Source organism: Suricata suricatta, chromosome 1 (assembly GCF_006229205.1).
Source record: "Suricata suricatta isolate VVHF042 chromosome 1, meerkat_22Aug2017_6uvM2_HiC, whole genome shotgun sequence".
NCBI lineage: Eukaryota > Metazoa > Chordata > Mammalia > Carnivora > Herpestidae > Suricata > Suricata suricatta.
The window spans coordinates 106,762,565-106,790,162 of record NC_043700.1 but is presented as its reverse complement, the minus strand read 5'-3'; the positions used below and the strand labels follow the sequence as shown (position 1 = coordinate 106,790,162).

The 27,598-nt window shown below is 38.4% G+C and overlaps 1 protein-coding gene across 1 annotated transcript in view; it reads left to right on the top strand.

The window, feature by feature from the left end:
* Window positions 1-27,598, top strand: part of EGF (epidermal growth factor) — a 100,499-nt gene that overhangs the window by 6,123 nt on the left and 66,778 nt on the right. The window contains exons 2-5 of the mRNA XM_029919099.1: window positions 20,187-20,386; window positions 23,319-23,500; window positions 23,851-24,078; window positions 24,816-25,018. Coding sequence (XP_029774959.1) covers window positions 20,187-20,386; window positions 23,319-23,500; window positions 23,851-24,078; window positions 24,816-25,018 — 813 coding nt within the window. The remainder of the gene's footprint in view (window positions 1-20,186; window positions 20,387-23,318; window positions 23,501-23,850; window positions 24,079-24,815; window positions 25,019-27,598) is intronic.

Here is a 27,598-nt window from a genome sequence, read left to right as displayed (position 1 = left end):
TGTACCAGCTTGCATTTCCACCAGCACTGCACAAGGGTTCTTTTTTCTCCACATCTTCATCAACACTTGTTTTTTGTGTTTTTGATTTTAGCCATTATGACAGGTATGAGGTGATATCTCATTGTAGTTTTGATTTGCATGATGAATGATGTTGAACATTTTTTTATGTGTCTGCTGACCATCTGTATTTCTTCTTTGGTGAAATGTCTCTTCATGTCTTCTGCCCATTTCTAACTGGATTATTTGGTGGTGGTTGTTTTTTTCTGCTGATGTTTAGTTATATAAATTCTTTATATATTTTGGATACTAATCCCTTATTAGATATGTCATTTGCCAATATCTTTACCCATTCAGTATGTTGTATTTTGTTTTGTTTTGTTTATTGTTTCTTTTACTATGAAGAAGCTTTTTCTTTTGATGTAGTCCCAACAGTTTGGTTCTTTTTGCTTTTGTTTCCTTTGCCTCAGGAGATATATCGAGAAAAATGTTTCTATAGCTGATGTCAGATAAATTACTGTCTGTCTTCTTTTCCATGATTTTTTAAATAGTCTCTAGTCTCATGTTTAAGTCTTTGATCCATTTTGAGTTTATTTTTGTGTATGATATAAGAAACTGGTTCAGCTTCACTCTTTGGCATGTGCCTGTCTAGTTTTCCCAGAATCATTTGTGGAAGAGACTGTTTTTTCCCCTCACTGCATGTTCTAGCCTCCTATGTCAAAGATTGTTGACTCTATAATCATGGGTATATTTCTTGGCTTTCTGTTCTGTTCCATTGATTTAGGTGTCTGTTTTTTTGCCAGTACCACACTGTTTTGATTACTACAGTTTTGTACATTACAGTTTTGTAGTATATCTTAAGATCTGGGATTGTAATACCTCCAATTTTATTGTTCTTTTTCAAGATTACTTTGGGTATTTGCGCTTCTGTGATTCCATTCAAATTTTAGGATTATTTGCTTTATTTCTATGAAAAATGCAGTTAGTATTTTGATAAGGATTGCATTAAATCTGCTTTGGATAGTATGAACATTTTAACAATGTTTGTTCTTTCAGTCCATGAACATGGAACATCTTTCCATTTGTTTGTGTCATCTTCAATTTCCTTTATCAACGTTTTATAGTCTTCATACTACAGGTCTTTTACTTCCTTGGTTAAGTTTATTCCCAGGTATTTTATTATTTCTGGTATGATTATAAATGGGATTGTTTTCTTAATTTCTCTTTCTGCTACTTCATTATTAGTGTATAGAAATTGTGATAGATTTCTGCATACTGATTTTATATCTTGTGACTTACTGAATTCATTTATTAGTTCTAGAATATTTTGGAGGAGCCTTCAGGGTTTTCTTTATAGACTATTGTGTTATGTGTAAATAATGAAAGTTTGACTTCTTCCTTACCAATTTGGATGCCATTTATTTTTTTGGATTGCTGTGGCTAGCACTATGTTGAAAAAATAGTGAGAGTTGACATCCTGGTCTTGTTCCTGATATTAGGGAAAAAGTCTTCAGTTTTTCACTGGTAGCTGTGGGTTTTTCATACATGTCCTTTATTATATTGGGGTATGTTCCCTCTAAACCTACTTTGTTGAGGGTTTTTATCATGAATGGATATTGCATTTTGCCAAAAGCTTTTTCTGCATCTATTGAAATGATCATATGGTTTTTGTTCTTTCTCTTGTTGATGTGATGTATCTGATTGATTTGTGAATATTAAACCACTCTTGTATCCCATAGATAAATCATTTGATCGTGGTGAATGATTTTCTTAATGTATTATTGAATTCAGTTTGCTAATATTTTGTTCAGTATTTTTGCACTTATGTTCATCAGAGAAATTGGCCTGTAGTTCTCTTTTTTGTAGCGTCTTTATCTGTTGTTAGTATCTGGGTAATGCTGGCCTCATAGTTTGAACTTGGAAGCTTTCCTTCCTCTTCTATTGTTTGTAATATTTTGAGAAGAATGGATATTAACTCTTTAAATATTTGGTAGCATTCACCTGTGAAGCCATCTGGTCCTGGACTTATGTTTGTTGGAAGTGGTTGGATTACTGCTTCAATTTCATTGTTGGTGATCAGTCCATTGAAATTTTCTATTTCTTCCTGATTCAGTTTTAGAGGTTATATAAATATATGTATATATTTAATGTTTATTTACTTTTGAGAGAGAGAGAGACAGAGTGTGAGCAGCGGAGGGGCAGAGAGAGAGAGGGAGACACAGAATCCAAAGCAGGCTCCAGGCTCTGAGCTTTCAGCATAGAGCCTGAAGTGGGGCTCCAACTCATGGACTGTAAGATCATGATCTGAGCTGAAGTTGAATGCCCAACCGACTGAGCTACCCAGGCACACCTACAGCCTTTGTTTTAGAGCCTGTTTTTTCTGATACAAGTATTGCTACCCTGTCTTTCTTTTCATCTCCATTTATTTATGCAGAACATTTTTAGATTTCTTCCTTCAACTCTTTTTTTTAATTTTTAATTTTAGATAGAGTGCTCTTGGAGGTGAGGGGCAGGGAGGGAGAGAAAGAATCTTAAGCAGACTCCACGCTCATCATGGAGCCTGATGCAGGGCTCGATCCCACAACCCTGGGATCATGACCTGAGCAGAAATCAAGAGTTGGGCACTCAACCAACTGAGGCACCCAGCCGCCCCTTCATCTGTTTTCTGATCATATCCTGGGCCTTCCTTCTTAAATGATAGAAAAAATTAAATTACTAAATAGCATAATGAAGTGTTTTAATAAACAAAGTGTTTCTCAGAAGAGACATTCTGACCATAGGTTTTGAACCATTTTTTCTTCCTCTTTTCTTTCCACAATGGGAGAATGCTAATTTTGAGACAGAAATGAAGATTCTTGGAGGCAGGTGCCAGGTGGTGGGCATTCTACCTGGAGAGGAGACATCTTCCTGGACTCTTAGGCTCTTTCAGGATTCTGGAATTCCAGGGTTGAAGAGTGTCCTTTCTTTGGCCAAGTCAGAAGTGGGGCAGGGTACTGACTTCAAAAGAAACCTTCCTGGGTATGGCCTGACCAGTGATTGGAAGCTACTTTATGATTTATTCTTCTTTCCTGTTATTTCCAGTCTTTAAAGAGGGTCTTATTAAAAATTAGAGATTGATCTCACTTGTGCTGAGGAAAATGAGAGAAAGGCCAGTCATGTTTCAGGTGAAGTGATACAATAAGTGGCAGGTGGGAGAGACTGTCTTCCAGAGCACTGTGCTCCCACAGTGGTGTGACCGGAGGCGGAGAGTCTCAGATGAGAGCCCTGGAGGTCGAGGTTAAGGGAGGCAGAGCATTTCTCAGCCAGTGGTTTAGTATAGTAGTCCCCACTCATCCACGGATTTGCTTTTTGTGGTTTCAGTCTTGCACAGTCATCTGGAAGCAGATGGTTCTCCTTCTGACATAAGGTCAGAAAGCCAATAGTAGCCTAAACAACATCCCAACGCCTAGGTCATTCCTCTCATCACTTAGGCATCTTATCATGTCACATCATAAGAAGGGTAAGTACAGCAATAAGGTATTTTGAGAGAGAGAGAATACTCTATATAACTTTTATTACTGTATATCATTATAATTGCTCTATTTTATTATAGTTATTTTTAAAAGTTTACTTATTTAGAAAAAGAGAGCGAGTAGGGGAAGGGGTAGTGAGAGTGGGAAAGAGAAAATCCCAAGCAGGCTTTGTGCTGTCAGCACAGAGCTCAATATGGGGCTTGAACCCATGAACCATGAAATCATGACCTGAGCTGAAATCAAGAATCAAAGGTTTAACTGACTGAGCCACCCAGGCACCCCTATTAATTATTGTTTTTAATCTCTTACTGTGCCTAATTTATAATGTAAACTTTATCAAAGTTATTTATTATAAAGAAAACATCTCCTCCCTTATTTTTATCATTGATTTGTAGATTTTGTTGTACTAATTTTAGATTAATTTATGTTGTTACAAAATCAAATACTGGACCTCAGATAAAAGGTAACATGTATTCTTTACCTAAAAAAAAAGCCCTCCAAAATCTGTGCAATATTCTTAACCAAAAAGTTAAGTCACTTTGATTGTAGTAGAGGATACTAGCAACTTTCCAATACATATAAATTACTCAGTGTAAGATATTTTATACAATTATTTTAATAAGATAGTTTTGTAAATTTGTTATGAACAAACAAAAAAGTCATTAACTAATCTCAACAGCTGGAAAGTACTATACTGGAGAGCTTGTCCAGAATGTCCAGATCAGTTTTAAAGGACTTACTTTCTTTCAAGGAATTTCTAAACATTTTTCAAGAAATTTTCAAATTTCATGAAGCAGTTTAGCCTTTAGTTCAGTTTTAGTTTTTATTCCAAATTTGAGAAATCCTAGAGCTAGGGAACAAAATGTTCTGTTATAAATGTTACGTTAATCAATGTTTTGTTATGTTATAGTTTCTAATGTTAGCATTAGAATGAACTTTTAGAATCACAAGGAACAACAACAGCAAAGGAAAGCCTGAAGCATTGGAACACAATTTTCCCCAGTGTCCGTTTACTTCTTGCCCAAAGGTCAGTCCTTCCATCTAAAATGCTAGTACTACTCACTGTGAAGGAGGAATTACTCGCATTTTAGGTGAATCAAGAATGCAGATTAATTTTGTAGAAATTCTTTATTAACAATGGTGTTTATAAATACTGGTATTGCATACCACCGTTTCAGTCCTATCCCATTTGCTGGGGCCCACAACAACAAGGTGACTGAGATCCAGGCCTGGAAGGATGAATAACATTTTTGTCAGGTGTAGAAGCAAAAATTAAATTAAACAGGAGGGATCTTTATACCCTGAAAGACCATGCTATATCTGAAAACACTTTTTTAAGTTTATTTATTTACTTAAAAATTTTTTAATGCTTATTCATCTTGAGAAAGAGAGAGAGACCAAGAGGGAGCACAAGTTGGGGTGGGGCAGAGAAAGAGGGAGACCTAGAATCTGAAGCAGGCTCCAAGCTCTGAGCTCTCAGCATAGAGCCCAAAGCAGGGTTCTAACCTACAAACTACGAGATCATGACCTGAACTGAAGTCGGATGCTTAGCCAAATGAGCCACCCAGGTGCTCCTAGTTTATTTAATTATTTTGAGAGAGAAAGAGCAAGTGAGCATGAGCAGGGGAGTGGGGGAGAGAGAGGCAGAGAGAGAATCCCAACCAGGCTCAGTGTTCTCAGCACAAAGCCTGATGTAGGGCTAGATCTCATGAACTGCAAGATCATGACCTGAGGTAAAATCAAGAATCGGATGCTTAATCAACTGAACCACCCAGGCACCCCTGAAAACATGTTTCTATTTTATTTTATATGGCAAACATTTCTAGCCTCTGAGGGCAATTGTGGAATAATGCATGTAAATATGTTTTTCTTTAGGTGTTTGTTCTTTGTTTTGACACCATCATTCTGTTGGAGAAACAAGAATTCCTGTCCCCCCCAACCTTCTTATACTATTGGTGGGAATGCAAACTGGTGCAGCCACTCTGAAAAATAAGGTGGAGGTTGCACAAAAAGTTAAAAATAGAACTATCTTATGACCAGCAATTGCAGTACGAGGTCTTTACCCAGAGGGTATAAAAATAGTGATTCAAAGGGGTACATGGACCCCAATGTTTACAGCAGCATTATCAACAATTGCCAAATTATGGAAAGAACCAAATGTTCATTGACTGGATGAATGAATAAAGAAGATATGGCACAAAAGTAGAATGAAATATCGGGCATCACGAAGAATGAAATCTTGCCATTTGCAACAATGTGGATGGAACTAGAGTGTATTATGTCTACATAATAAGTGAAATAAGTCAGTCAGAGACCGACAAATACTGTATGATTTCACTCATATGTGGAATTTAAGAAACAAAACAGATGAACATAGGGGAAGGAAAGGAAAAATAAAATAAGATAAAAACAAGAGGCAAACCACAAGTAACTGTTAAATATAGAGAACAACATGAGGGTTGCTGGAGGGAGGTGGGTGGGGCACGGGCTAAATGGGTGGTGGGCTTTAAGGAGGCACCTGTTGGGATGAGCACTGGGTGTTATATGTAAGTGATAAATCACTAAATTCTCCAGAAAGCAATACTCTACTATATGTTAACTAACTTGAATTTAAATAAAATCTTAGATGAAAATAAATAAATAAGGAGCATAAACTGACTATTAAGAGAGGAAGAAAGTTGACAATTGTTCCTGAATACTATAAAACTGTGAAATTCCAATATTCTAAAATTTCCAAATATACGTTCTTTGGAAAATATGCTTTTCTAAAATATGTTACCTGATATATTTTTTAAATAAAACATATAGTTAAAAAAAAGATTTCCTGTCCCCTAAAAGATCCTTCTAGCTGGAGTGAGAATCAAGATGACATGAAACAGATGAACAGGAGAAACTCGAATTTAATAAGTATACGTATGGGGAATCCACATGGTCGTGAACATTCTGAAGACAGGCATAATGAGGTATATGTGTCATTCTGAACTAAGAAGCAGGTAGGGTCTGAGACTCCAGAGAAAAGGAATGTAATTCACAGGGTGACAAGAAGAGCAGAGATTTGGTAAGTAGATGACTGCCCTGCCGTGCAGATGGATCATTCAGGTAAAACTTATTTCCGTTAATAATTCTTATTCTGGGAAGGGCCCCCAATTTAGATTCTTCTATGTAGTTAAGGGAGGGGCAAGATTTCCTCATAAGCCCGCAGGGTCTCACGTGCCTTCAGCTCAAAATAATCCACATGCCAAAGTGGACATTCTTGGGGCGCCCTGTCCTGAACCCCTTCAATTCAAATGCTTCCTTTTGATGGGGGCAGGCCAGGTCCAAGCACCCAGAGGGGTTCCCGCAGGACCAGGCAAGAGAGTCCTTGGCTACATGCTGGATAGAAATTAAACATGAGCGGGGAAGGCCTGAGAGCAGAGTTTAGTGCAGATATAGAAAGAGTGCAGAGCATCCAGGAGACTTGGGAAGGAAAAAGATAGAGGTTTTTACTGAGGATTGTGGTGTGGGGTACATGTCCTCCCAGGTATCCAGAGTCCGGTCAGAACAAGGGCAAGGGTCCAGGTGTCCTCCATAAGTCACTTATTCCTCGGAGCCAGCGGGTCTTGGTGTCAAGATGTCTAGTGCTGGTGGTCTGGAATACGCACAGGATGGCTTCACTCGGTCATCCTCGCCCAGTCCTTCCTTAGATGTTATCTAATGTGCTGGGAGACTAAAGAAACCATTAACTCCTTGTTCCTTACAAGGAGGAGACATTATTTGTACTATGAGGCATATGGAAAGCAGGCATGCAGACCCTCGCAAGGATGGAAGCAGGAAAAGGAGCAAAACGCAGATTTTTATGGAGTCCCTCAGTTTCCCTCTGTTACTTTGATGCTGGAATTTAGTTGAGGTATGGAAACTTCAGTTGTTTTATCCAAATATTAGGCAGAAACTTTTGCTCTCTTCACCTCTTGACTTTCTTTCTAAGCCTGGAGTTTGAATTGGTGTGTCTGTTTCCACTTTATGACCTTGATTTTCTGATTCTCCCAAGCCTGGCTAACCATGTCTCAGGGTCTGGGTTTGCCAAGTATTTCCCAAGATACTTAGTGCGCTGGAGTTTGTGTGAGTATGAAGGCACGTGAGAGCCAGTGGACCCCCGTGACAGTGATTCGTGGTAGGGGCGGATTTATTTGCAGGCCCCTTCCCAGTGGCAGGATAGAAAAGGCCTCTCAGAGAAAAGTAGTACGTTTTCTTCTGGAACAGAAAGCTAAAGAGCAGCTACTGTGCATGGACATCCCTCTTTCACATAAGCGATGTTGATGCGTAGGAAATGACTAGCTTTTATTACTTCCAACAGACAGAGTGAAATGCCATTTTTGAAACAAAGGACACATTTTAAACAGAGTGAATTGTGGTCGGTGCATTGCACTGTGGACTGATCTTGTCGCAGGAAAAAGCGGAGCGGTTGCAGGCAGGTGGTTCTGGTGTTACCTTGCTTGTTGCCTTAATCTGAGTGAAAGCTCTCCTCCACCCTCAGTCGATGGGCTGTGCCTGGCAGGGTGTGTTAGGCCTCAGCTTTTGAAATTAATAAGGTTCAGCTTTGTAGCTGATATGAACTTCCAGTATCCACCTCATAGGACTTTATGAAGACTAAATAAATTAATTCATATCAGGTGCTTAGACTCTTGCCTGACTTAGCGAGTTTCCGGTAAATATTAGCTGTTGCTTTCCACCAAATACGTTGGCTGAGACCTTTAGAACACCTTTGCTTTGTGAAGGTTTTCTACTGCCTATTTCTTCAAATTTATAATGAGCCTTAGTTTCTTGGGATGAGCCAAGTCCTCATAATCATCTTACCCACAGTTATCTGTGATTTGTTATTATGCTTGATGATGAAGTATGACACAAAATTTCCAATTAATTATTTTTTCTAAGTAATTACTCCATCATATCTGCCTTCAACAGTCCAAAGAAATTACATGAAGGAGTTTTTTTCTATATTTATATAGCCATACATGCAGCTGGGGTTTAGGATTAACTGGTTGGTCAGGGTAGAATTAATAAGAAAAATGAAATTGGACTCAGGAAGCATCTAGAGTCCAACACTTCTTAATTTAATTGTTTTTGTTTATTTGTCTAGGGATACTAAGAGTGAAGTGTCTACGGGCAACTATTTATTTGTTTAGGCTTGTAATTTGAGAAACATTATCTTAAAGTAGTGAAAGAAGATAGCTGTGTTAATTATAAATGAGACCCACACCAAATTTTGTGCCTCTAATACGTTTTTAAAACAGATTTAATCAATTCATTAACTTTTTAGACTTCTTTAAGAGGGTTGAGTTATAGTGTCGGTGCGGGGGTGGAAGTTATTTGTTTTAGGTTATTGTTTTATTTCCTTTAGTGATTGATTTGGTATTGAAGTTTAGCAAAGCAGAAAGAAGAAAACATTTCATAGAAAAAAAGTTAAGATAAATAACATCTATTTATGAATTTACCATAAGCTTAGGCTTCTTTATAAAATGCCACAAGCAAGGAAACTATTGAATTCTATAAGCCCGGCAGGATAGGAATTGATGTTAGATTAGAAAGACCTGTAAGATCATTTAGCTGAAGTGTCTTATGTTAACAATGAGAAGCTGAGGTCCAGAGAGATGAAATAGCTCATCGGGATCCTATATCACCTTGAACTCGGGACCCTGGACTCTTTCTTTATCAAACTTACCACATACATGCCACCTCCCATGACTAACTGTTGAAAGCCCATGAATGTAATGATTAGTTCTTCCCACCAAAAAGCATTAATAATATTAAGTTGCTTTAGGACAAGTCTCTTAATATATCTAGTTGTTTCTGTTGAAAGTGCCTTGAAAGTGGGATTGAGATTTCCTTTTGTATAAATTATACCGATAAATTAATTCAAATCAATTCCACAAATATTTATTCAATATTAATTTTGTGTTTGGACTGACAGTGGTGACATCACTGATCCAAATGCCCAGCATCTCCTGAGGGGACAGTGGGGCTCCCAGCCCAGAGGGCCAAGTGTGGGGCGGGCTGCAGTTACACAGACCATCCCTGAGGACTTATGGACCAGATTAGTTGGATTTACCAAAACTGACTTTTGCAAAATCCAACAAGTGGTTTAAGAACCTTCCTGGAAGGGAACTAAAGGTTGTGGACAATGCTACTAATGCAAGCTCAAGAGAATAATAGAAAGGACAGCACTGACCCTTCTCTTGTTCCTAGAATAAGCTCTTTCTTGGTTGCATAAGAGACCAAAACAATGTCTCTTTAGACTTGATGAAAAATAAGAAAAAAAAAAAAAGAGAAAAAAATAACAAGACAACCTGAAAACTGGATTTATGTTTATTATTATTAGCGATAAACCACAGAAGTGTAAAATTTGCCTTGAAATGTTAGCTAATGACAACATGAAGCCCTGAGGACAAGAAAGATATTTTAAAATGAGTATCCAGAATGTGAAGCAACTGTTTATGATTTTCACAGTTGTGTTCAAAGTTATGATATTTGAGACTATGTTTACTAAGCTTAATGATAAAAAGTTAGAAGGCTCTTTTGAGATTTCTGACATCACAACAAAAATAGACAAGCTTCTTACTATTAGTGAAATACGTATTTCTTCTGTTTCCTGCTGTGGTAGAACATAGCTACAAAAAGACATGGAAAACCACATGACAACAGATTGAAAAGTATTCTTTTGTCAGCAAATACTATTGAAATCTTTGCAGATAAGCATTACTGAAATTTTGAAGAAAAAGTATAAAAATTACACAGTTGAGTGAAACTAAAGGTGTTTCTAATATATCTTGGCCTATGGTATATTCCAGGAAGTAATAGTCAACACTTACTGAGAACTCACTATATGTGAGGAAAAATTCTAAGCATTTGTGGCATGAAATAATTTATTTAGTATTTATAATAATTCTAGGAAGTAAGTACTATTATCATTTTCTCTTAAAAATAAAGAAACATACACAGAGAGGTTAAGCAATGAGCTAAAGGTCACACAGCTAAGTAGCAGAGCCAGAAAAGAATCAAAAGGGATTTTCGGTCTCCAGTGCTAGTGATCTCAGCCACTCTTATATTCGCCTCTCTGTTTCAACAACGAAATGCACAAAGAATTAATATTTTTCATTAGCCAATAAAGGAAAAAAATGCATCAGAGAAGAAATTTTCTCCATAGCCAATGACTTCTTTATGTATTCATAAATGTATTATGAAAAAAGTAGTACAAGTGTATCCAGTGGCAATGGTACCTCTGCATTTACTGGAACATCAGCAAATAAGGATTCTTACGTGAGGTCACAGTGGGCCCTAGTTATAGTTCCTGGCAGTGTCCCAGGGAAGCAGTGGTGTCCAGAAATTGAAACCGCAGTTGCACAAAGTGCTCTGGGACATCACTGATGTCTTTACTCCTCTAAAACCAGACGTAATGGGGTTGTTTGTATCCTGTGTATTGGATGGGGAGTGACCACGAAAACACATTCTTCAACAGGCTTCCCACAAAGTGTTCTGAAGCAAGACACTCGAGAGCAATGAAATGGTACATAGTTTTTTGTTTTTTTTAAATGTTTCCATTTTTTAAAACTTTTTCTGTGATGACAACTAGGCGTTACTGGTATGCCACTCAAAATATAACTAAAACAACAGAATTGTATCCCTCCAAATTGAAGGTGACATTCTAACAATCAGGAAGTAAATCCCAGTTGTAAGAAACTTGTGTATAAAGAGAGTTGTTTGAAAACAGGTATTGGAAAAGTTTCCACTGTTAGGTGATTGAACAACCTAACCTCAATATGCCACCTATTAAAAATTCTCAAGTCTGAACTCTTAAAAAAAAACCTTATAAACAGTTTTTTTGAACTTAAAAAAACTTCTAGATGATTTTGCCCCTTTTAATATACTTGTTAAAATATAAAATATAACACTTTCTGGTTAGTTTGGATTTCCTGATCGAAATCTAGGAAGATAGGCATTTGCTAGTCAAATTTAATACAATTTGTGAATAATTGATGGATGGACTTACAAAGTGTATTTTGTAATTTTGTACATATAGCCAGTGAAGCATTTCTTTTGTTTGGCATACATATAATTTTGAAATGTGGGTTTTCTGGGGGTGGGTAGGTGCTATTGGCAGCTATCAAGGACTAAGTTTCAAAAATTGAGCTGAACTTTAAACCAGATTTTAAGATTCCTATGCTACATTCAGTTTTTTCAGTAAATGCAAACTAATCAGAAGGTGTTGCATAATTTCAATTTTTAACATACAGAGGGACTTTTGGGACTACGGGAAATCCCCAACTATAAATGTCCAGCAAAGAGTTGGAAATGCAGTGGAAAAACTCAGAAGACAGGTCAAGATAGTGATTTCTGAGTTTCTGGGTGTGTGTGTTTATGTGTGTGTGTGTATGAGAGAGACAGAGGGACAGAGACAGGGACAGAGAGGAGAGAGAGAAACATTAGGAAAAACTTTTCTAATGTTTTAATGTTGGTGATTGCATTTTAGTCTGGTAGCAGCAGCCTTTAAATAAAATTGAGCATAATTTATGCTAACAAGATGAGGGATATTTAAACATGCTTACATAAGATGAAGGATTTCCTAGAGAGCAGGACCTTATAACAGGATTCACTCTTCTACAAACTGCATTTTTATGCGTTTTTAGAAAGTTATACTGATCTGTGGTATAGCCAGGAGATGGGCTAGATGGAGTGGACTAGATGGAATTGACTAGAAAGTTCAGAAATGGACTTAAGTTAATATGGTCTTTCAATATTTGACAAAGGTGCACAGGCAATTCAATGGAGAAAGCACAGTCTTTTCAATAAATGATGTTGGATAAATTAGAGATTTCTGAGCAAAATAATGAACCTCAACCTAAACATCCTTTATACAAAGATTAACTCAAAATGGATTGTCGAGCTAAATTTAAGATGTAAAACTATGAAATTTTTAGGCAAAAGAGAAAGGGAGAAATTTTTGTCTTGGCATTCACAATTCTTGGAAGTGACACCAAAAGCATGATATATACAAAAGGAAAAAAATGATAAATTGTACTTCATCAAAGACAATGTCAAGAGGATGAAAAGATATGCTGTCTCCCCAGAAGAAAACATTTGCAAATCAGGTATTTGACAAGGCACTTGTATCCAAAATATATTTTAAAGAAACCTTTCATATGCAACAACAAGAAAACAAATAACATAGTTAAAAATGGGCAAAGGATTGGGGCGCCTGGGTGGGTGAGTTGGTTAAGTGTCCGACTTAGACTCAGGTCATGATCTAACGGTTTATGGGTTCGAACCCCACATCAGGCTCTGTGCTGACAGATCCTTGCTTACGGTGCTACCTGTTTCTTCTCCCTCTCTGTCCGACCCTCCCCCACTCTCTCTCTCATTCTCAAAATAAATAAAATTTTAAATATGGGCAAAGGATTTAAGCAGATACTTCACCAAAGAGAATACAGGAATTCTAAATAAGTTCATGTAAACATGTTCAACGTTACTGTTGTAGACTGAATATGCCCCCAAATATGTTTATATCTTGATTTCTGGAACTGTGAATGTTACCTTATATGGCAAAAGGGACTTTGCAAATGTGATCTTGAGATGGGGTAGTTATCCTGGATGATCTAGGTGGATTGTAAATGTAATCACCAGGGGCCTTATAAGAGGGAGTCAAGAATCTCAAAGAAGGAAGAAGGCACTGGAAGTGGAGAGAGATTTGAAGATGCTACACTGCTGGCTTTGCAGATGGTGAAGGAATACATTAGACACAGGAAATATATATGGGGTGCAATATATTATAAAGTCACATGGACAGTTATCCAGGTGATGGAATTATAGGAATTCCATTAAATATCCATTAATTTTATTTAGTATCCATTTAAAGGGACCCACTTTCTTTTACTCTTTTTATTACTATTATGTAAGTTTCAGATATACAGCTTTATAATTTGACATCTGTATACAGTGAAAAGTGATCACCACCATAAATCTAATTATCATCCATCACATACAGTTGATCCACTTCCCCTTTGGTAACCACTAGTCTGTTCTCTGAATTTATGTTTGTTTTATTTTGTTTATTTGTTTATTTTATTTTTTATTTTATTTATCACTTCCACATAGGTGGAAAATCATATGGTGTTTGTCTTTCTTTGTCTGCTTAGCATAATACCCTCTAGGTCCACCTATGCTGTCACAAATGGCAAGAATTCATTTTTATGGCTGAGTCATATTCCAATACATATATAAATATATGTACCATATCTTTATCCATTCATAGATTGATGGACACTCAGTTTGTTGTCATGTACTGGCTATTGTAAATAATGCTACAGTGACCATAGGGGTACACATATCTTTTGAATTAGTGTTTTTGTATTATTTAGATAAATACCCAGAAATGGAATAGTTGATTTGTGTGGCAGTTCTATTCTTAGTTTTTTGAGGACTCTGCATACTGGTTTTTATAGTAACTGCACCAATTTACAATCCCAGCAACAGTGTATGAAGTTTCTCTTTTCTTCACATCTTCACCAACACTTGTTATATTTGCTCTTCCTTGTCTTTTTGATAATAGCTATTCTGACAGGTGTAAGGTGTTATGTCATGGCTTTGTTTGCATTTCCCTAGTAATTACTGATGTTGAGCATATTTTCATGTGTCTGATGGCCATATTTATGTCTTGTTTGGAGAAATGTAGGCTTAGATTCTGTCCTCATTTTTTTAATCTTTATTTTGGGGAGGGGAACAGATCGTGAGTGGGGGAGGAGCAGAGAGAGACAGAGACGTAGAATCTGAGGCAGGCTGCCAGCACAGAGCCTGACACAGCGCTTAAACTCACAAGCTGTGAGATCATGACCTGAGTCAAAGTTAGACCCTCAAACTGACCCACCCAAGAGCCCCTCTCCCCATTTTTAAATAGGGTTTTTTTTCATTTTTGAGCTGTAGACAATCTATCTATCTATCTATCTATCTATTACATATTTATACCTTATCAGATATATGGTTTGCAAATATCCTCTCCCACTCAGTAGGTTGCCTTATCATCTGATGATGGTTTTCTTTGCTGTGCAGAAGCTGTTTATTTGATATAGTCCCAATTGTTTATTTTCGCTTTTGTTGCTCTTGCCTTTGCAGTCAGATTGTGAAGATGGTGCTAAGATCAATGTTAAGGAGCTTACCACCTATGTTTTCTTCTAGGAATTTTATGGTTTCAGGTCTTCCATTCAAGTCTTTAATCTATTTTGAGTTAATTTTTGTGTGTGGTATAAATAGTAGGCTAGTTTCACTCTTCTGCATGGTAGCTGTCCAGTTTTCCCAACATCATTGATTGAAGAGACTGTCTTTTCTCCCTTGTATATTCTTGGCTTCTGAATTAAAGAGATGCATTTTCTAATCAGTTCCTGGAACATGTATGCAGAGAATCTGGCCTCAGGGTGAACATGCCTAGAGTAGTGTTTCCCAAAGTGGGTTTCTTAACACAGTTGAACTATGAGACCCTAACCAGTTAGAGTTCTTGTTAAATTCAGTTAGAGATAAGCAGTACAGCATGATGTTTAAAAGCTAGACTCTGATCCAAAAGACATGGCTTTATTATGTATAAATAATTTAAATCTGTTACTTATTGGCCACGTGACTATGGCAAGTTAACTCTAAACTTCAGTCTCTTCTGTACAATGAAAACGCTGAGAGCCCACCTCCTGGTGTTATCCAAGTTAATGAAACAATACATTCAATGTGCTACCCTAAGAGATAACACCCAAGATGTTGGCTAGTGTTGGTAATATTCACCACCCACCTTCTTAGAGTATCAAAAAGTGTAATGGCACATTAAAGAGTGAGAAGTCCTATTGAACATTTTTTTGCAGAACCTTCTCATCTCCGTTAATATCCAGAGAACCTGGGAGTAGACCTCTTAAGGTCTACAATGAGAATCGGGTTGAGGGTTAGGTAGGGGCCATTTTCTGCTTTAGATGACACATGTCTACCACCACTCTGGGACTAGGGTGGCAAACTTCATTCACATTTTCCAGGAAGCAACATCGAGTCTCCGGACTTGTCTTTCGGGTTTAAGATTTAAATTCGCCTCTCTGGTTCCCCTTTCTGGATGTATTGTTTTTGGGTCACTTGGGTTCTCTCTCACCTGCCTTGAATTTTGACTCTAAGGAATAAGCTGAGAAGAAAGCTATGATTGTGCACCAAAACAGATGGGGATACTTTTAAAAGTGAAATAAAACTTGCTGCGCTTCATAAAATCCAAGTTACCCCTCAAATTAGCCCCTTGAGAGCCAGTAATAAATGCCTTTTCTTAGGGGCTGATGGTAGGAGCAGCGAGAGGTGTCAAACTAGCTTATGTCACCAGGCCATCCGTTTAAATCTACATTCTTTTTGCACGGTGTTGTTGAATCCTGAAGGTCCAGCACTTCCTTTTCACTGTCTGTCCTGTGAACCCTCAGTCTGTTTTCAGATTTAGAGCAGGACACCTGAGGTGGGGAGAGCAGGGTGCCATGTCTGCCGGAGAGAAGACAAGGAATTTTTGTTAATCTGGTTGCCAGGATCATTGATGTGTTAACTAGGTTCCTGTGAGTCTTTGCCCACAGGGGGCAGACGATCTTGGCTTCTTTTCTCATTTACCTGTGTGGGGCCACTCCCACCAGCTCAGAGCAGGTAAAGGAAGGGCCTGCTGTGAAATACTCTGGCTTTCCATCAAAACCTGCTTTTCCTAATTGACCTCTGAACCAGCTCTTGGAGTCACTAATGAAAATCTTCAGGATGCTCCCAAGCATTCTGGCCTCCTTTGTAATTTCTGTGGATCCCCTGCTAATCCTCAGGCTGAGAAGTGAGGTTCCAATTGATTTGCTGTGACTGGTTTGCTGTCTTTGGATTTGTATTCCTTAAAAGTGATGTTTGATTTTCTGTGCACTCCCTCTTACTGAATGACACCCAAAATAAACGCCATAGGTTTTGTTATGGGAAAGTTTAGCAGTTCCAACATGCACACTCTGCTGACATTCAGATCCACAGATTGTCCCACACCCTGATGGTTACAGACTCTTTCACAGGTCTGAAAAACCCTAACTTATTTATCATTTCCTGTGGTAATACAGAATGACTATTGCACCAAGCCTAATTCTCAGTCTTTCATTTTTAAATGAATCATATTGCATTTCAGGTCGACAAATACTCACCAGGCCCTAGGGTTACACAAAATGATGCCAACAGTGTGGGGGGGGGGGGGATAAACAATGTTTTGAGGGAAGTGGAACTAAAACTGGTTACGTAAGCAAAATGAAGATTGTAATGTCTTGACATATGACAACCCAGACTAAGGCAGGAAAGAGGGGGATATCCAGTTGCTGATTCCAGCTTGGCCCCGACTAGAGGTGGCCTTTGGGAAACATCATTGAGATTCGTCATCTGAACTAGATCCATGATTTCCAGTTCACCAAGATGTATCTGGAGCATCTAGCCCTCAGCCCAGTCCTACCAAATCTCAAAGGAAGGGATCTGCAAAAGACACACACACACACACACACACACACCACTCTGATTCTTTTGAAAAATTTTAGGAAACACTGAATTAGCTAATGTTCAGGATTTTTAGTTCCAAGAGGATGCTCTCTATGATTCACCAGTGAATGGGAAAAAAACTGAAGAGTAAATTCATTAATTTATACTTAGTACTATAGTAAATATTTTCTATTTTTGAAAAGTTGGTTAATGTTATGGTTTATGTTTTATGAATCTAAGTATTTTTCAGATTTCTCTTTTCTCTTTGATTTATTCATTGTAATATCTGGCCCATCTAGCTCATGGTGTTGTATTAAGGGTAAACGAGATCAAGATGTGGAAGCTTGTAGGGTACCTGGGTGGCTCAGTTGGTTAAGTGTCTGACTTCAGCTCAAGTCATGATTTCAAGGTCCGTGAGTTTGACCCCTCATCAGGCTCTGTGCTGACAGCTCAGAGCCTGGAGTCTGCTTCGGATTCTGTGTCTCCCTCTCTCTCTGCTCCTTACCTGTTCATGCTCTGTCTCTCAAAAATGAATAAATGTTAAAAAAATTTTTTTAAAGATGTGGAAGTTTGTTATTATTATTTTTTTTCCTTGCAATTAGTAAAATAACCACTAGGATTGAGTATGCTTTTATGAATTTGATAGATCTGGTGCTGTCTTTGGCTTTATTCCTTTGCTAAAAGCCAGACAAATAAGCAAAATACAATTATTTATTACTCTTTTATTCAAAAAATTTGAGTTCCTATTATGTACAAAGGATTGTGCTATATTCCGTCTAAAATATTTAGAGTACCTTTTTTTTCCCTTCTTTTTTTTTTAAACCTGGAAACCTCCATTCAGTAATACTTTTATTTGTTAAATTTTTTTTTCTGTTTATTTCTGGTTGAAAGAGAGAGTGAGAGAGCGAGAGAGAGAGAGAGAAAGAGAGAGAGAGAGACAGTGTGAGTGGGGGAGGGGCAGAAAGCGAAGGAGACAGAATCTGAAGTAGGCTCCAAGCTCCAAGCTGTCAGCACAGAGTCCAACACGGGGCTTGAACTCACAAACCAGGAGATCATGACCTGAGCTGAAATCAGATGCCTAAATGACTGAGCCACCCAGGTGCTTCTATTTGTTTTTCTTTAAGTTTTATTTATTTTTTTGTAATCTCTGCACTCAACATGGGGCTCATGCTCAGGACCCTAATATCAAGAATCATATGCTCTTCTGACTGAGCCAGTCAGGGGCCCCCATTTAGTAATACTTTTAAATAAATAAAAGTTTTATTGAATGAATAAATGTATCATTTGTGCATCAAGTATTAGTGCATAAGAAAATTAATATGTATTGGGCACATTTATTCAGTTTATAGAGAACACATGATACACATTTCAAAGAGAGGACTTCTAGCAATAAATCCACAGGCCCACAGATCATAGCTATGAGTTTAGGGCCCCTTTTGCTCTCCCTTCTTTTCCTGCAGGACACAGTGCTGTAGGAGAGATGAACTATGCCAGCGTTCTCGTCCGGGGCTTCAAACCTGAACAGTGGCACAAACCTATATAGTGAGACCTTGGTTGTGGGAATTGGCAATGGCAAATTATCTTTGTGTAGTGTTCCATAATTAATAAAATGCTTTATTTCTTTACTCCATAGCCCTCTGATGCAGCAGAGAGGTCCTGGGTAGGGAAGCTATGGTGCCAGTACTAGAAACAAGGCCTCCTGGCTCTCAGTCAGTGCCCTCTTCCCACTTCGTCCACGATACATCTGTTTCCATAGCTGGAGTGGCAATAGGAAGTGGGCTTTCCTTCGCATCTGTGCAGGGGTCTTCTGTTGTGGGACACACGTGGGAAGAGTGATTTGAGCTAATTCTCTCAGACATTCATGCCGGCATTAATTTCAAACTCTTAGGATCTTGCACCTGTTTCTTCTTCTTGTATCTATTCTGATGTCCTCTAAGGTGGAGTTAATGTTTTCTGACTGTAGAACACAATCCTTGAGTAAGAGGATGTTAATCCATCATTTTGTTTAATCTTTAGAACAATGAACACATTTACTATGTCACATTAAGGTCTTAAAGACTAATGTGGATATAATGTGAATAATATGTGAGAATAATGTGAACCTAGCAGAGAAGCAACAGTGTGTTAGCATTCACCTACAATCCCGCCTCATCCCAGAGCTTCCAGAGTTATCTAAAGGCAGGGCTGAAGGAGCCTTCTCACACTCAGGCAGAAGAGACCAAGGCAACTAACCTGGCTGCAGGAGCTGAAGCTATTCTCTGGCATTATCTTGAGGCATCAGAGGCAAGCTCTGTGCAGAGTCAGCCAATAATGTGTGCTGATGTTTCCAAAGAGAGGTATCACGTTCCCAAAGCAGGTGTTTAATACTAGGGAGTCTGAGAGGGAAGGTGGCATCACGTGGAAGAGGGACGATAGGGTGAGGGTCCCTGGCAAGGCCCTGCAGGAATCAAAAACCCAGTGAGGTCTACCACTCAAAATTAGCAGATAAAAACACAGGGCAACTAATTAAATTTGAATTTCAGGTAAACAGTGAAGTAATTTTTTAGTGTAAGTATGTCCCATGCAATATACTTGCAATTCAGACTTAACTGGGCATGCGTGCTGGCTTTTATGTGGTGATGCTAACGGGGACGGAGCATCTCAGGGCTTTCACAGGGTGGCAGTCCAGTTTTCCCTGTTTCTACTCGAGACCTTTTCTTTCCGCCATCTTCTATGTCATTACCCTGACATTACTATGACATTACCCTGGGGTTCTTTCTGTTCATAAGGTAAGAAGAGGAGGTGGGCTCCATTTCCAAAATGATAATATCTGTAGTATTATTTCCAACTTACATAATTAAAAGTTACCTTCATACAGACCCTAGCCACAATAGAAAAAACAGGTGGTTTCTTTTTTTTAACATAAAGTGGCGTTAGGTAGATCAGAGTAGAAAGCAGTTTTCTCTTCAAATCGTTATTTTTTCATAATTGGGTAATGTTCATTTCTTATAATCAATTTGTGAAGATGATATATACAATTAAGTAGGAATACCTATAGGAACTTGTTCTCTATGCAACTGTCTTCATTTAAAATATAAAACTGAGACTTTACTTGTATTAGCTGTCATGGGGAAATGTTTTGTGTAAATCAGATAAAATCCTGAAAACTTCTTTCTTCCCATACAGGTCCTGAACCCTTCTTAATTTTCTCCCATGGAGGCAGTATCTTTAGGATTGACTTGGAAGGAACTAATTATGAGCCGTTGGTGGCAGATGCTGGCATATCAGTGCTCATGGATTTTCATTACAATAAGGAAAGACTCTATTGGGTAGATCTAGAAAGACAACTTTTGCAGAGAGTTTTTCTGAATGGGACAAGGCAAGAGGTAAAGTACATTTCCCAAAGTATTTGAGGGATTTCTGTATAGGTTGACAAACACGATATAGTTAATTTGCAATGTATAGATGAATGGAAATTATATTCCAATTCAAATGTTTCTGGCATTTGTAGATATTTATTATTTTATAGCTCATTTATTTATTTTGAAGGAGAGACAGAGAAAGAGGGAGGGGTAGAGAGAGAGAGAGAGAGAGAGAGAGAGAGAGAGAGAGGGAATGCCAAGCAGGAAATCAAAAGTGGGTCACTTAACTGACTGAGCCATCCAGGTGCCCCATAGATATTTAATCTGTATCTGTGGCGTTTTACTAAACAAGCCCATAAATGTGGCACAGATATTCAGAAGCCCCCAAAAGGAATCAGGGTGTTGTTAATACCCAAGATTTCTTTATCGTCCCCAAAACCCAGAGACCGCCAGGGAGACCGAGTCACGCATGCAAAAGCAAAGGGCTTTATTACCGGCTTAGGCTCGCTAGGGCCTAAACTCGGGCTCACAGACTTTACCGGTGCGGTGGATCCATGCTGAGAGCCCTGAACAAAGGTGGGGCAGGGCTTTTATGAGTTTGGGAAGGGGGAGTTACAGGAAATTGTGACATAGGTACAGTGATCCAATTATTATTATACAATATTATTGACAGCAGGTTTATCCAATTACAACATTTAGAGTGTTAACCAATTACAGAGTGGACCCAGGACCCAGGACCCTCACGTAGGGTGTAACCAGCCTTAGGCAATAACTGATTACCTATAGCTTCTATTTCTAGGCCTGCCCCGGGTATTACAAGGGTGGTCGCTCTTGCCTTGGGCAATGTGTGCCCTTCTATTGTCTCAGTTTCTGTCCTGCATCCTTACAAATGTGAGTGTAATTTTGAAAATATGTAAGTTTATTAAGTCCTAATTATTTACGTGATTAGTTCCAGTGGTTCTCAGCTGAGGGCAGTTTTGCCACTCAAGGGATATTTGGCAATGTCTGGAAACAATTTTGGTTTTCACACCTGGATTGGGAAAGAGAGAGAATGTACTACTAACATCCAGTGGGTAGAGGCCATGGATGCTATGAAACACCCTAAACTATACAGGATGGCCCCCACAACAAGGAATTATCTGGCCACAAATATTAGTTGTGCTGAAGTTGGGATGCTGTTTTGTCTAAATGTCTGTCGTGGGTTTTAACACCTGATATTTAGGAGAAAAACCTTTTTTGATTCTTAAGGTGGAAAAAAATTTGATTCTGGAAAAAAATAATAAAGCAGGTGTCAGATATAGAGTATTTTGCTTCAAGTACATACAAAAGATCTTTAGTCTTTCTCTGTAACTCATGGAGCCCTTAAATGAGTCCCAGGAGGAATGTTCTCTGGATTCCTGAGAAGTGGATTATAGAGACATGTGACTGGAGAAACCTTAAGCATTTATTCCCAACACAAAGTACTCATTGTTTTGTTTGTTTTTCTTTAAACCAAACCTTTCTCCCTGCAGTTATTCTTAGAAGCTTCAATTAAGTGCTAATCTCGTTTATCACGTCTCTGATACTTACTAATGTCACCTTTAACAAGGATGACTACTCATTATTCTCCAACCATCGTTGAAGAATAGTTTCAAAATTTTAAGTCTCAAAATCTGGAGGGTTTTCTGTCACAGACTGGGAAAAAAAGTTGAACAGTTGTGAATTTGTGTCAAGTCATTAGGAAAGGATTGACCTGATGCCTAAAATCCACCATTGTATTCCCTCCTTTGGATTAAAACATTGTTCAAAATGGACACCTGTTAAAATACAATTCACTGGGTAAGCTAGATATTAGCAACCAGTTAAATGGATTGGGTAGATTACTTTGTGTGAGGTATAGGGTTAGTACAAGCTCTGAGATTGTTGGATCTGTGCCCAGTCCAAGCTTAGTCATGTCATGTCAGTGGCTGGAAATCAGCAATGGTGGGAATATTTACACCCAGTGATGGTAGGAATATTTACAAGCCAAGGAAATCTGCAACCACACACATCAGGGCTTCTCGCCACCCCCTCCCTCCACTCCCCAGGAGGACTGACTGGTTTAGCTGCATGCCCTGGAATGGGGAGATAACAGAGGTTTTTGTTTGGTCATTTTTATCTTGAGAGAGCAGGAGGCTCTCCTACCGAAGGGCATAAAGAGAAGCCCTTCCCTTTGGGCCATAGGGTCAGAGTGCGAGGGCACTTAGGACTTGTACAAAAGGAGGGGCCTGATGGAAGAGGAGGGGCCACGAAAGTGGGACTCTCATGAGAAATTGATTTATTTTAAAGCTCTGTGCACAAATGTCAAGGACATCTTTGGAATCTGACAAAGCTTAGAATTGGGTTCAGGTGAGGATATGGAAAATTCCATTAGCAAATGGATAGTGTCTTTATTTTTTTTATTTTTTTAAAAATGTTTTATTTATTTTTGATACAGAGAGAGACAGAGCATGAGAGGGGGAGGGGCAGAGAGAGAGGGAGACACAGAATTGGAAGCAGGCTCCAGGCTCCGAGCTAGCAGTCAGCACAGAGCCCGACGCCGGGCTCGAACCCACGAACGTGAGATCTGACCTGAGCCAAAGCCGGAGGCTTAACCGACTGAGCCACCCAGGCGCCCCGATAGTGTCTTTAAAATAGCATGGAAATTCCACTGTTATTATAGTTGAAATTATTAGTACATTATGGTCGATTGCCTAATTTCAATAAGCACAGGATAGTTTTCCACTTGAGAACTAATACATAAATCCTATGCCGAGAAATAGTCATGTGGTAGGGTTAGCATTGATCCACCAAAACAATGGCGCCCTATCTGTGCGATATTTTAAGATCTTGTGAGTGCACAAAAATGGCAAGTACCTGAAAAGATTTTTATGTGTAAAGATAAAAGCAATGTTGATGTGAATGAGAAATATTAATATTTTGAAATTTGATTTTACAGACAGTATGCAATATAGAGAAAAACGTTTCAGGAATGGCAATAAATTGGATAAATGAAGAACTTATTTGGTCAAATCAACAGGAAGGAATCATTACAGTAACAGACATGGAAGGAAACAATTCCCGTGTTCTCTTAAGTGCCTTAAAATATCCTGCAAATGTAGCAATTGATCCAGTAGAAAGGTAACTGCTGTTTTCAGACACTGAAATGTGTTTCAAAACTCCGATGGTAATTCTGGAATCATAATTTTTTGAACTCAAAAAGACCTTCTCCTTGAGAAGGTTGCCTGGATTTGAACCAAGGCAGGCGCCCTGTACAAATAGTGCTCGTGACTACCATAATTTGCTGCTTGAGAAGCACAACTGCTTTTTTTAACTTCAAATCACGTGGAATTTCCACAGCAGGGCAACACATATTTGTTGAATTGGAATTTCATTCAAAATAGTCAAACTCATCCTGAGGGCCTCTGAAACACTGAGAGTGTTGGCCATTTACATTCAGTTACATGTCTATGCAATGTGCTTGCTCTCAGGTTTATATTTTGGTCTTCAGAGGTGGCTGGCAGCCTCCACAGAGCAGATCTCAACGGTGCGGAAGTGAAGATTCTGTTAGAGACATCAGAAAGAGTGACAGCTGTGTCACTGGATGTGCTTGATAAACAGCTTTTTTGGATTCAGTACAATAGAGATGGAAGCAATTCTTATATTTGTTCCTGTAATTATGATGGAGGTTCTGTACATTTTAGCAAGCATCTTACACGGTAAGTTGTGCTTTTGATGTAAAAAACAATTGCTGCGAGAAGTTTGTCCAGCTAAACTGCTGGAGTGATTTAGTACAGAAGTCCAAAAGACTTGAGTACCAGTCCTAGAGTTGCCATTTATTGGACAAGTGAGTTCCGGAAGGTTACATGACTTCTCAGTTTCCTTTAATGTGAGGATAATAGTAGTAGCTGTTTCTTGGGATTATTGTGAATTTTAGTAAGATTAATTAAGAAATGCTAATGAAAGCAATTAACAGAGTTTTGGCATCTGATAAGTTCTCATATGTTGGTTACAGTTTATTCTTTTTGGAATTACTATGTCATATGTTTGTGAAGCACCTATGATTCATTTGATTTGCTATCTTGCCTGAAACTGACTCTCCCCCTTGTGGTAAGAGGCAGAAATTAGTCAAGTGTGAAATGGATATAACCAGAATCCACTCTTATACAATTGCTATTTTCCTCCCTATTTTATTTTCATCACACTTAAGTGCTGATTAGCAAAAGAATAAGAAAATGAAGCTTAAGCTAGAAATTAATCCCATTAATTCAGATTATGACCACATAAATAACATTTTAAATTTAACATCTGCTTCTAAACCTAAATGAGAAACAATTGAACAGGTAGGTAATTAAAATTTAGTGAATACACTGAAATGAAGTGACATGTTAATAAGCCCAGGAAGAAATGTTCTGTCATTCTTTGTGTTTTTATCTGTTGTCGTTGTTGTTTTTAGGCACAATTTGTTTGCAATGTCCCTTTTTGGTGATCGTATCTTCTATTCAACATGGAAAAAGAAGACAATTTGGATAGCTAACAAACACACGGGGAAGGAGATGGTTAGAATCAACCTCAGTCCATCATTTGTACCACCTGGTGGGATCAAAGTAGTGCATCCCCTCTTACAGCCCAAGGCAGACAGTGATGCGTGGGCACCTGGTGAGTTATCTTTGACCTTGAACAGGGTCTGGCACTTAGTCCCCACCTGTCCATCTGATCAAGCCAGACATTTAGGGGTCATCTTTGATTTCTCCCACTGCCTCTCCTCCGATTTCGAATCTACCACCAAATCCTTCCCATTCTACCTCCTAAGTATGTGTCCAATATCCATTGCTCTTCTCTGCTGCCACCACCATAGTCCAAACAACCAGCGTTTCTTGCCTGGCCTGCTGTAGTGGTAGCCACTCAACTAACCTTTCTGTTTTTCCCTCTTGCCCTTAAGTAGTTAGTCTGATCCATTAGTTCCTGTGCTTAAAATCCTTCAAAAGCTTTCCTGTGCCTTTAGACTCAAATGTAACATTTTACTAGGCCAATCAATATATGATGGAACTGATCTAACGCTCCCCTCCCCTCGCTGGACTCTGACTCAAGTCTTTCCATAGTGGCTTCGACATGCCATCCCCTTCAAGTCTCTAGACTTTTGTCGCCACTCCTTTCTCTGCCTACACTTCCTTTCAATTCTGAGCTTAAGTATCATGTCCTCAGACAGTCCTTCTCTGTCATCCAGTCAAGAGGAGGCGAGGACCTACCTCTCACCACCCTTCTTTTTCTTCAGAACACCCTTCATTGAATTCATCCTGAGGTGTGGTTACATAATACTTTGCTTTCTTTTTTATTTTCTCTCCTGCTTGATTATAAATGCCGTGCAGGCAGGGACCATGTCTGGTATGTATGTATTATTAATTTATTTAAAACACCCTATATATTCAGTGGTTATTGATTTATTTATACATGAAGAATTTTAGATAACATTAATAAAATGAGTGGATTGACTGAATCTAGTCATAGTCCCAAATTTCTATTTTCAAATGTAGTCTTCTCTCTTTGAACTCTTCAGCACATACTTTTTAAAGGTAGGCTCCTCAATATGGCTTAAAAAGCTTAATTTCAAGCAGGCTTTGACATATGTTTAATCTCATCCCCGATTAGCCTTCTGAGGTTCTGAAGCCAAGATGGAATTGTTTGTTTTCTCTTCTTTCTATCTGTTGGATGCCACTAGGGTTTGGTAACAGAGTGGGAAATGGTAGGGACTGTGAGTCCCTGCCACAATTAGTATATAAATGGGTTTGTCCCTGCCCTAGACATAGCTCCTGAAGAGAGCTGTGGAGACTGAACAGGAGGAGGACAGGCACGAGATGGCTGAATGGAGGCTAGAATCTAGGGGGATTGACATTATTATTACTTAAATCTTCAAGGAAGTAATAAATAGTGTAAGTGCTGTTTAACTGATTTCTTTAAAAACTTAAAACTATAATCTAATTTGTGTAATGACTGTGCTTTCAATGAAAGTAATGAGGAACTTCCAAGATGAAAATAAATCCCAAGAGATAAAGTGTTTAGTTAGATAAGTTACTTTGTAAATGTTTATTTTTGAGAGACAGAGAGAGAGTGAGAGAGAGAGAGAGAGAGAGAGACAGATGATCCCAAGCAGGCCCAGCGCCATCAGTGCCATCAAGAACTATGAGATCATGACCTTAGCTGAAACCAAGAATCAGACACTCAACCAACTGAGCCACCTAGGTGCCCCAGATAAGTCATTTTTGAAAACTGATTTACTTGAATTTACAAAACAGAAGTTGTGGGAAGCAACTATACCATTAAATAGCAACAACCTGATGTAAGTGTTATAAATGAGATGGTGACCATATTCCACACATGAACAATGAAACTGATATTCTGCCAGAAACCTTCCACGGGAAATTTGGACTCAAGCTGTCTTCAAATATGACTCATTGTCCAACTGGTGATGACTCGCAACAAAATTAGAACCAACAATTACTGCGAATAATTATTGAGTGTCATTCGTGATAGTTATAGATATGTCCATCAATATCTCTTACGTTTGTGTGTAACCTCATAGTTTCCAAAGTAGTTTTATGAACACTATTTTATTGGTTTGTCACAGTAGTGCTGTGAAACAGGTCAGCAATTACTCATTTCATAACTGAGAAGTCTAAAGCCTAGAGAAGTAAAGTGAGTTTTCCAAGATTACACAGCTTGTTAATGATGGATTTTGGGGGAAAAAAATCCTGGTGCTAAGTCTGTCGGTTTATTGTTCTTTCTACCACAAACACCTTAACTCTTCAGAATCCTTCACTATTATTCAGCTTTTTTGATAGGGAAGTCGAATACAATAATTGGAAGCATGAATTTCAGAAGAAAATCTGTAATGACTTATTACAAAACAGCTTCAAACAATCTGGCCAATAACAACATTTGGTTGGGAAGCCACTGCCAGTTGCAGGGCTAAGACTGAGCTGAAATCTAGAAGGCGATGACATTGGACATACTGGCTCCATTGGAGATACTGTGCTTCATGTATACTCCAAGTGTGAAGGACTTTTGATTTCAAGAATACTGTTACTTTAGCTATCATTAAATAGATGTAAATTGTTTTAGTGCCCAGCAGAGGAAGAATTCTTTACATGGGACTTAGGGTCTGTACATCTCTTGATTGTATGGTCAGACTAAAACATGCAGTTGTCCTTCCCTAGGAAGATGGTATAGAGCTGCCATCAG